This window comes from Choloepus didactylus, chromosome 6, assembly GCF_015220235.1.
Source record: "Choloepus didactylus isolate mChoDid1 chromosome 6, mChoDid1.pri, whole genome shotgun sequence".
In the NCBI taxonomy this organism is placed as follows: domain Eukaryota; kingdom Metazoa; phylum Chordata; class Mammalia; order Pilosa; family Megalonychidae; genus Choloepus; species Choloepus didactylus.
In genome coordinates, this window is record NC_051312.1 from 76913834 (window position 1) to 76925581 (window position 11748).

An 11748-nucleotide genomic window follows, 5' to 3' on the forward strand; every position below is an offset into this window, starting at 1 on the left:
ATGCCAATGTCATGTGGAAGCCTTCAAGCTTACATGTGATATCCCAGTTCTTCTCTTCATGTTGAGCTATCTCCTTCAAAATTTTGAAAATTTTAAAAATCCACCACACTGGATATGAGCCATAGTTTAGCTTTGAAGGCACTGTTTTGTTCCCATCAGCTTTAGGTTTGGATAGCTAGGAAACATTTATTTCTCTGAGACACACCCTGGGGTCTAGTTGAAATTCCCTTTCTGTTCTGACAGAGATGATCTTATTTTTCACTTTGTGTTTTCTTTCCTCCTCCTACAACAATCCTAGCCTCAATCACATAGTTAGCAAGCCATATTTTTTTCTATGGCTCTGTTAAATCAGGAAATAAAAAGGAAAGAGAAAGTAGAGACATTGAATTAAGGTACAAATGTTCAATTTTACTAATTCCTAGGGGCAACATTTCTCAATTTTTATCTCCCTATTAGCGTGAATTTATAGCCATATAAGATAGATTCTTTTCTCTAGACAGAACGTTCCAGGCCAATAGTTTTCTCTTCCCTCTGTCTGGTTGTGTTTTCTTGAGAAATATTTTTGAAGTAATAAAAAAATAAAGTTTCCCTCAATCTGGAGTTTGCTCATTACATTCTCACAGTGTTGTCTGACTTAGAACTCTCTCTACTCTCTTTTCTGTAATTTAATAGAACCAGGAGTTTGATGAGATTCAAGTTTTGTTTCTTGGCAAGACTAATTCATAGATGGTACTGTGTGCAGTCCATCAAGGGGAACATGATATCTGGTTACCTTTCTTTGAAGGGCTCCCGTAGAAGCAGTGTAAATTTGAGAGTAGTGATGATATTCTAATTCCATCATCCATTCTTTATTTACTAGCTGAAATACTTACATAAGGATCAATTAATGAATAAATTATTATATTAGTGCTAAAATTGAAGGAAAAATGGTTGGGGAAACTTTAGTAACAAATACAATAAAGGATTACAATTCTTTTCATATAGAAAGAAATAAACATTGATGAGAAATATATAACATTGAGCAATTTCAATCTAGCATCACCAAAAAATTACAGATCTGTTCTTGTATCTAGTGTATGACTAAATTTCTTGAATTTTTCTAGAAATTTTTCAGACCTGTTATGTTTTAAGAGCAGCTAACATTATTTGAATAGTGACTTCTACATCCTCAAGTGAATAATAATTTTAATCCCATTATAATAGAGAAGTACTAAGAGAAGTTTCAGATAGCTTTTTTAGTGGTGGAGGGGGATTTAAAAGAAAAGTTGTATAGATGTCTGCCTGCATTTGGCATTCTTGACTTTGCCTCTGAGCAAAGAGAAGGAACAGCTATGGATGGCTTCTTGGATTCTTCTCAGTTCCAGAACCTACAAAATTTTTTCCTCTGCTTAGGAGAGGATTGTAAAATAAAGTTGTCTTGCAGAATTCAATCTATGATCACAAAAACAAACAATTAAAAATGTCCCAAGGTATTTCATTGTGTGTAGAGGTAATAAAGTGAGCTGTTCTCAAAGAGGACTCTGGGGAACATCTTGCTTTCACCACCTTGCAGGGCCTCATCTTTTGAGACATCCTCTCTGGAAGAGTATCAGGGTCGGTGCTTAAAATTTAAGTGTTTACTTCAGTGATGAAGACAGCAAGAGTTTGGGATGGAATCCACTGTGAAGCCCAGTTCATGCCCAGCTGTCAGGAGAGATGGTTGAGGATTTATTGGGACCCAATCCCAAATCCCAGGATCTGTAGCTTGGATCTCTAGATCTGACTCTACTGGATTCCGTGTGAGGTCCCATCACCCGTGGTTCACTGTCTCTAGGAAAAACTCATCCTAAACCTTCAGGTAAGAAGGAAGAAGATGCTGATGGGACCAAGTCTCTCTAGAGTCAGAAATCCTGAATCTTTCTTGGAAAAGGGACATGTTCTTATTTTACATATCATAGTCTATTAGAAAGGGGAGATTTTTCTTTTTACTTTCTTCTCAAGAGGTCCTCAGCCTTAGAAACTTAGGTTCTTCCTCAGGAAATGAGTTTGTATGCTGAAAGGCACAGAGAAGCCAAAATGACCACCATTACTCAAACTAGCTACTCCTTTTCACCTACCAGAATCTCCCCTGTCCTTGACCTTTTAGCCCATTTACCTTTAGTGTTCTCTTCTTTCACTTTTCCCACACTCTTCTCTTGATGATGCCCACACACAGTTTCTTGCAATTGGCCATCCATTGTCTGGGAGGTGGGAAGGAGCCAGAGTGGAGTGATAATGTTGGGTGTGTGGGCACTGCCTGCCTTAGCCCCTGAACTTTCAAGTTGCTACCACATCAGATATACCCTCTCCAGGGCTCCAAAATATGGAAGAGAAGGAGGTTGCAAATCGAGGAAATTTTTATGTCGCTGGGAGAATAACTACTATAGATACCTCTCACCTACATCAGTAGCCCAGGTGATCACACTTTGTGTTGTTCCTTCTGATTGGTCACAGAATTTCCCCACTCCGAGGAGATAACCCAGCTTGCCTAGCATCATCTGTCTCTTCCAATTCTCCTACCATGCTTTAGATAAGATGATTAGTACTTAGGAGTGTTTGACTGCATGTGTGTGACTGTGCCTGTGGGGGGGGGGGGGAGGAGACCATTTTTTCCTGGATGCATTCATTCATTCATTCATTCAGTAAACCTTTCATCTCAAAATGTATTATATGCCAGGCGACGCAGGTATATGGAGTTAAGAGTTACTGCCCTGAAGAAACTCATTGTGTTGTCAGAAGATAGGCTTGTAGACAAAAAATCATGTATAACTTAATAAATAGCTTTAAAAAGTCCATTATTATTATATACATTCATCAAAACTCATTAAATTGTACATGTGCAATATGCACAGTTCATTGAATGTAAGTTTACTATAATGAAGCAGTGAAAATGCATTTAAAAATGATTGGAAAGTAGGGTCAGTAATGAATTATTTTGTTGAAGTACTTGGACATTAAAAATTTTTTACTTGTAGCAGTATTCTTTTTCAAGTTTTTATAGTGGTTCTCAATAAAAAATACAGTTTACATTGTAATTCAGTACACACATACAACACATACACATATATATACACACACGTAAATAAAATTGAAACAAATATTTTCTTGAAACAACACATTTACTGTTACAAGAGGTAATATTTTATTTTCTATTTCTCTTTATAAAAATACTGGCGACTATACCCTAAATCTATTTCATTACCAAGTAATGTGTTATAACCCACAGTTTGAAACACACTGACTTATTTGGGATATTGATGTCAAAGACTGTTTCACAGGTCCTCATGTATTCTTGTCGCACTGGCGCTAAAGTGAAGGTCTTTGTGTTTGTTTCTGTCTGTCCCTCAAAGTCTTCCCTGACTGTGCCTTCCTGGTCCCTCAAGGTCAATGGACCTCCCTGTAAGTTCAGGCTGGACCAGTTCTAGATCTAATCTGGATGGAAGCATGTGAGGAGAAACTTCATTCTCAGGCAGCATCTTGAAATCAAGTCATACTTGATGGTTCATGAACCAGTGGTCAAACCACAACTGCTCTGCATACATTTCTCCAATACTGCCAGCTAGATATAAGATCTTATGTGTGAGAAGAAACCCTTACATGTCTGCAATCTTTGGCTTCTCTCTGTCACAAGATGTCCCTTCAGGAGAGCTAAGTTTCTGTCCTCATTCCACTCCTTCATTTAACTGGAAATTCTAGGACTCATACTTGGATCCTTCCAAGTGATATCAGATTCCAGCTCTCAGTCCAAGACATTTGCCTCTGGCACTGCTACCCTCCCTAACTCTTTCTAATCTACTTCCCCATTAGCTTGGATCCAGCCTTCTTAATCCTTGCTTGTTGCTGATGTACAGCAATGTGTAGGCTTTGAATAATGTTTCCTGCCTGTCTTCACACATTGCTTCTCTGCCTGTTTTCTCAACTGATTGGATATTCTGGTACAAACTGCAGCATGCATGAGTTCAAGTGCTATATGGCAGATAGGACACTGGAACCATCCAGACAGCTGCTGCGACTCTGTGCACTGCCCCTCCTACCAGGGTATGTGGTGCTGCCTGGGTCTGGCCTCTTCCCCACCCTCTTGGCTCCATGGTGGTGAGGGCTCATCATGCCTTATTCTTGAGCATCCCCAACAAGCCTTAACTTGCTGATCCAATGAAGAATTTGGGAAAGGTCCAGGGCTGTGGATTATAACATGTTCTGAGGTGGCATCTGCTTTTTTGATGAAATGAAAGCTAAAGTCTGCTGTCTGAGAAGTAAACTAGGAAAAAAAAATCCCTGAGCTTTTTCTGAAAGGGGGAACTAGCTATGTTTCTTCCAAATCCATAGAATATGTTACTATCCTTTTATTTTGTTCTGATGAATAATGTAATTTTCTATGAAGACATTTCTTGACATTACCCTCACAATCACTGACTGATGGCTGTATGACTGATAGTGCCGGGACAGCAAGCACCACTCAGGGAATATATTCCTGATGTTGTGCCTGCCAATCAGATGGTGTTAGTGGGAATATAGGGATGGGGATTGTAGATAATTGAGTGTCTTAAATATTTTCAAGAATATTTAAAATCAAATACATTTGTTTTTCCATTGAAACCTTCACTTTCAGGATTTGGTGCTCGATTATAGTGACATTTGATTGCTTTGTTAATGCTGATATGTAAGCAGAAATAAGCATCGATGGGCAAAGAAAACCAAACATATCTGACCGAATTCATCTTGCTGGGCTTCTCCTCAGATCAGCAGACCCAGATTCTGCTCTTTGTGGTATTTCTCATCATCTACCTGTTGACTCTATTAGGGAATCTGTTCATCATAATCCTAGTCCATATTGACTCCAGACTTCACACACCAATGTACTTTTTCCTGAAAAACCTGTCCATTGCTGATCTCTGTTTCTCTGCGAGCATTGTCCCCCAGTTGCTACTCCATTTATTAGTAAGGAGAAAGACCATTTCATTTGCTGGGTGCTCGATTCAGATGTTTTTTTTCCTCTTAGCAGGGTGTACAGAGAGTTCACTGCTGGCTGTGATGTCCTATGACCGGTACGTGGCTGTGTGCAAGCCCCTGCACTACTCCACCATCATGACACATTGGGTGTGTGTCCAGCTGGCCCTAGGGTCCTGGGCCACTGGGGCATTTGTGTCACTAGTGGACACCACATTTACTTTATGTCTCCCATACCAGGGAAAGAATCTAATTAATCACTACTTTTGTGAGCCCCCTGCCCTCCTGAAGCTGGCTTCTGCAGACACCTACAGTGCTGAGATGGCCCTCTTCTCTATGGGTGTGCTCATCCTCCTGGCTCCTGTCTCCCTCATCCTGGTCTCCTACGGGAACATCATCTCCACTGTGATCCGGATGCAGGCAGGGGAGGGGAGGCTCAAGGTCTTCTCTACCTGTGGCTCCCACCTCACAGTTGTTGTCTTCTTCTATGGGTCAACAATATTCACCTACATGAGGCCAAATTCCAGGAAAATGAATGAAAGCAACAAAGTAATTTCTGTGTTCTATTCAGTCATAACATCTATGATGAATCCATTCATTTATAGCCTGAGGAACAAGGATGTGAAGGAGGCATTTAGGAAGGTATCTGGAAGATAGACCCCTCCGTCCCCACCCCCATCCAGAGGCAGATATATATAATCAGGGGTACAAAGACCTTCCAAACTGGTTCAACACCTTTAACAGCTTCCTCTCCCACCCTAGGCTAAGATATAATAAGTCTCATAAAGGTGCTCTTGGTATTTCTGGAAACGTTTTCAGGTTTACCTACTATTGTCTAACTCAAGCTAATTCTTTGTGGTTGAGGTTTGTATGCATTGTAACAGCTTTTTGGCTACTTGTCCAACCTTTTATATTGAAAAGAGTCTTCATGTACACTGCCTTATTCGTTTACCAATCCACTTTTACCTAGGGTGTTTTCTTTTGGCTTTAAACTCCATAGCTGTTTGCCAGCCTCATCCCATGTCAACATATCTATAGACATCCACAGATTTTGGAATCCCAGCTGATATCTATATCTTAGATTCTTCAATTTTCTGTAAGGAAAAAAAACAATGCTTTTTTTCACCATGAAGTCCCAGTTTGGGGGACAATATTTTGTTGTGCTAAGTCCCAAACTACTGCTATCACCAATTCAACCAATGCTGAGGGAGCTGTTTGTTCAGACGAGGCATGTGACATCACATTCTGGCAAATGTCTTTGCTGTCCCATGCACTTCCCCCCCTTCAGGGACAATTCCTGGCTTGAGATAACTAGAATTTAGAAGCAACGTCCCTACATCAGAACTCTCAGGTCAGAAACTCTTGTGACACCAATATACTGTAGCTGCTTCCCATCAGATATGCTCTCCTTTCTTCTGAAGGTTTGGTTTTTCAGTGTGATGCTTAATTTCATGTCAACTTGGCAAGTTTATGGTGTCCAGTTGTTTGTTTAAGCACTGAGCTACTTGTTACTGTGAGATATTTTCTACATGAGATTTTCATCTACAATCAGTTGACTGCATCTATAAGCAACAAAAGATATCGTCCTCACACAATGTGTGTTGAAGATTCTAAAAGCCATAACTGAAGATTTCTGCCTTCACTTCAGTAAGGACTTCAGTTCCACCTTATAGGGATTTCCAGCTTGACTATGGACTTGCCAGCCCCCACAGTCGTGTGAGCCAATTCTTTGTAATTCTTTATAACCTCTCTCATTCTCTCTCCCTCTCTCCCTCTCTCTCTCTCTCTCTCTCTCTCTCTCTCTCTCTCTCTCTCTCTCTCTCTCTCTCTCTCTCCCCCTGTTCTATTTCTCTGGGAACCCTGACTAATACAGCTAGTATCCATTAAATTTTCTTCTTTGGGAAGTGGAATAGGATGGCTGACATTTGAGAAACAATCTTGAAAGGTAGAGATTTCCTTTGGGATGAATTTGTCTTTCTGTCTATTCCTACTACTACTATAACCCAACTTTACGGCAGAAGCACCACCAGTGACCATCCTGTGACTCCTCACTGGGTACAGCAGGCACACTACTCCTTCCTTAGGAGAGAGTCCATTGTTGGCCTCTTCCCTACCCTCAACTAAAGAAATAACTCTAAGTATTAAGTGAGAACGACCCAATATTTCATTAGTTTGTGGGAACACTACCAATTCCCATTCACCATGAGGCATGCTAAAGAAAATTATCGTGCATAAATGAACTTACAAAATTGCTTACAGAAGCAATTCTATCGACTGTCAGATTGTGATATTCTTACCCTATTGACATCTGGTCAATTATCAGGACACCAATATTTTAACTTTTGGCCTTACTAATCTTCATATCTGCTAAATGACGTAATTGAAAATTCAGAAAGAAGGCAACATTGTTCCAAGGATGTTGGATTGTCTAAATTGTAGAGGGATGGTCTGTAGTGGTCAGCAAGTTCTTATTTAAGTGGCAATCACATACACACTCTTACTTTCCTGGCTGCTAAAAACAAATACCATACAATGGGTTGACTTAAGGACAGAAATTTATCGATTCATGGTTTCAGAGGCTGTATGGGTTGCCTATCCTGGAAGTGGGTATCTTCTGGTGGGCTGGCAATCTTGGTATTCCTTGGCATTTCCGTCACATGGCAATGCATATGATGGCAACTTCTCCCTTCTCTTCTGGGTTCCATTGACTTCCAGCTTTAGGTTGCTCCGTGTAGCTTCCTCCTTGTGTCCATTTTTCTTTGCTTATAAGGACTTCAGCCATATTGGATTAGGGGCCACCCTCATTTAGTTTGGGCACACCTTAAATAATAACACCTTTAAGCATCCTATTTATAAATGAGTTCATACCCACAGGACCAGGGATGGAAACCTGAACATGTCTTTTGTGGAGGGACAGATTCAATTCCAAGCACACCCCCAGAAATGTATGTAAAAGGTTTGTATCCAACTTTCCCAAAACCAAAAATGGCATGCCATCCTCTCTAATATTAGGAAAGTCATTGGGTTATAATTTTAAGGAGACATTAGAGCAAAATCCTACAAAATCATAACTATCAAGGGTGTGGTATGTCCTTAAAACTAATGAAATCTTACATGGCTGTTTGTGTTACAATTAACCAGTGCTATAAGTTAATGAAACTCAAAGTGTGATTTGCCACCTGTTACACCTGTTACTTGGCTAGGAACTGCTTGGCTATGTCTGTGAATAATTAAGTAGAGAAAATGAGAGTGTCTGGACATTTCTACAGCTATTTCACAGAATAATTTTATCATGCTGAATCAAATAAAAAATGGGATTTTTATTTTCTATTTTTTGTTTCCATTTTCAATATCATTTTTCTAGGAATTAATGTGTTTATTTTGCAAAACAGTCAGTTGAAAACAGATGGGAAATTTAAAAAAATTAAATAAAAAAATCATCCTGAACTACAAATACATTAAGAAACAATATTATAAATAACAGAAGCTACTGTTAGACATGCTACTGCCCCATGGCCATTCAAAAACTCATCATTATCTCTTTGCTTGCCTTAATTAAACGAGAAGTTCCCACATATAATTAGATTGATAAATTTTAAATGGCCATGGATCACTTTGAGTTATATAAAAACAATTTAACTGACCCCCGAAATGACACTTGTGGAAAATAAGAAAATATACATACTGACAAATATTTTTAAATGAGAACAACAGCCTCTGATTGGATGCCAGATCACCAATGACTGTGCTGCAGGGGCAAGAGGAAAGTAAAGCATGTGACAAACTAATAAGCTGCTTGCATCACCACGTTCTGGGAAATACACATGTTTTCAGAACAAAGAATTACTCAGTTTTTAAAAGAAATGAATTCACTTTTATTTATACTAGCTGTTATGACTATTATTATTTATTAAATCAACCCATATGATACTGATTTCATTTATTTGTTAATTAAATATTTATTGAGCACTCTTCTATGTGCTGAACACATAGCCATGAACAAAGTTCCAAATTTCTATCCACATAAATCTTAAATTTCAGAAGAGAGTGGTAAAATGGAAATAAATAAAAGACCAAAAAAACACATATTATATCTGATGGTAATAAGTGCAATAAGAAAACAAAAGCAAGAAAGAATCAGAGGGAACAGGACGAGGTTGGAATTTTAAACTTGTAGTCAGGAAAGCCTCATTGAAGAGGTGACATTTCTCTTAAAAGACATCTTACATCTCAGAGATTTTAATATTTGTGCTGAGAGAAGGAGTTTGAGAAGAAAAACCAGCAAAAGAGAGCTTTGAGAAAAGAAAGTCCAGACAGAGAGAGGAGAAGGTCTGAATAGATTAGGATGGAAATAAGTCTTTCGGAATCAGAATACAGAACAGTGCATTTGGAAAATGATGGGTGACAGGGACAGTAGTAAGGAATGAGAATGCAGAAACAGGCGGTGCCTTTGAAGTCCTAAAAGGTGCATGGACTTTCTCTTATAAAAGATAGATAATGGCTTCAATGGAAAATCATTCTGACATTATTTTTTAAAGGTCATGTTAGGTGTTGTTTGGGAGTGGATTGTAAGAGGGCAAGCATGGAAACCAGAAGAGCAATCAAGAAGCTCTACTGCAGAGAGACAGCATGGTTTGAACTAGGGTTGTAGCAATGGAGAAGTGGAGGAGATGGTGAGGCTGTGGAAGAACAGGATGTGCACAGTGAAAAAGGAGAGCAGCGAAATAACTCAGCAAAGTCTCTGGCCTGAGCGTTGTTGGGGGTGATGGTTTCATTTACTGACATGGGGAAGAATAAAAAAGAGGGAGTTTGTGGCAATATCAAGAACTCTCCTTGACTTGCTTATGTGACCATCTGCTGTTATGTATGTGCTGGCATAGTTCTCCCACCGCTCTTCTGTATTTGAAATAACTACATTGAAGCCTTCATTTAAACAGTTGGAACATCCAACATTGCATCAGGTGCATCTAGTTTTTTTCCCATTAGCACAAGGCAATTAAAGCATTCTGAGTACAAATGGAGACTAGGATTTTGATATCCCCTGGCAGTTCTTTGTTTGGGAGCAACATCCAAATGATGCAGGATTGACTTATGTCAACTGCCTTTTACTTACCATCATTATTGAAAACTCTGTTTTAAAAATTCTGATAAAAAATGTGAGACACCAGAGGTCCAGAGATGTTGATTGCAGAAACCTCAGTGTACCTGCTGACATCAGTTGAGATTTAAGTATTTAAGTCTATGTTTACAATAAAAAATGCCCCAGGGTATCTAATGATGTGGAAAACTTGGAAAAGTTCACAGCACTGATTGCTCCAGGGAATGCCCTGTTTACTACAGCTTTAGGACCTTAGGTTTAAGACTTCCTTTCAGGAAAATCCTCAAGGCTAGTTTCTTGGTGAATTTGGGATGGTGTCCTTTATAAAACAGTGCTCCTGGGGTAATGTCCAAACCTTCAGGAATATTTGCTGATGTGCTGTGGGGGTTTCCTACTAGGACACAGATTAGCAGGTTGCAGAACTCACACCTTTCTTCCCTGGTTTTATATCCTCTTCACTGACCCCACTGCCTCAGCTTGCCTCATGCCCGTCCCCAGGTGAGAGTGGATGGGCTTCTGGGGGAATTAATCCTTTGAAGGATGCCGAAATCTTGATTCTGTTCTTTCGGGTGGGTTTGCAATTCTCTCCCACCCCTCTCTCTCTACCATCTGGCTTCTATGTATAATTTGTGCTCTTCCATTTCTGCTGCATCTACTGAATCCTCTGAAATCCTGTTCCATATTTCCTCTGGAGATCACTAAGTTATTGAGCAAGGATTGCAGAGTGACCTGCCACCACCCGCTACAGTGCTTCCTCCCTATTCCTTTTAGCCACTTGGGTTGGACACTGGGAGTGGGCAGGACCAGGAAGGAAGCTGAGCCTTCTGCCCTGGGAGGACACAGGAAGGGTCTTCTTGTGAGCACAGATCCCCTGGTGTCCACCCTAGGCTGTGTGTGCAGGCAGGCAGTCCCCTCCCTGGTCGTCAGTCCCCTGCCACATTGAACTCTCCCTTCTTCACGGAGGTGTGGCTGACAGCGGGTTCCTACAGGATATTTAACCTAGTGAGTTTCTAACAGGGATTTTCCCAATTGCAGGCCAGCTCCCACGTTCTCCACAGCCAAAGTGCTAATGCTCAGTTTTCTACCACATTCTTTCCTCTCACTCTTCCATCCTAAGACTTAGTCACACTTAAGAAACAGAAAAAGGAACAGAGGAAGATATGGAGATCACAAGGAAAGAAGGGAAGAAGGGAGGGAAGGAGAGAACTGGTTAATGGTCAAAACACTTAATAAAAGTGTCTGTACATTATGCAAACTGCAGGAATAGAGGAACAAGGAAGGAAAAATGTTATTATCTAGGAAAAGATTATTATTACTTTTCTTATAACAAAGTAATGTTTTTGGTATTGAGCATTTAGAAACTATAAAACCACACAAAGATGAAAAATCAAGTGTAATCCCACCACTCAGAAAAAAACACATGTAAGTCTTTAAGAGGAAATTATAAAACAAGAATTACAGGTTTAAACATTTTAATAATCCACTTTTCTAGCTTAAATATTTTGCAAACATTTATTGATATCATAAAAATTTATATTTTTACAGTTGATACATGATATTCCGTCATTTGTGTATTTTATAATTATCTAAAATATTTAACTTTTTCAAGGCTTTAAAATGATATTTAACACAATAAACATCCTCACAAATCATTTTGCAGATATTGCTTTATTATGACAAAACAG

At 39.4% G+C, this 11748-nt stretch overlaps 1 protein-coding gene across 1 annotated transcript; it reads left to right on the top strand.

The window, feature by feature from the left end:
* Positions 1 to 4698: 4698 nt before the first annotated feature.
* On the top strand, positions 4699 to 5622 carry LOC119537617 (olfactory receptor 2D3-like). The gene has a single exon (XM_037840152.1). It carries the CDS (start codon positions 4699 to 4701, stop codon positions 5620 to 5622), a length of 924 nt encoding a protein of 307 aa, XP_037696080.1.
* The last annotated feature ends 6126 nt before the right edge of the window (positions 5623 to 11748 follow it).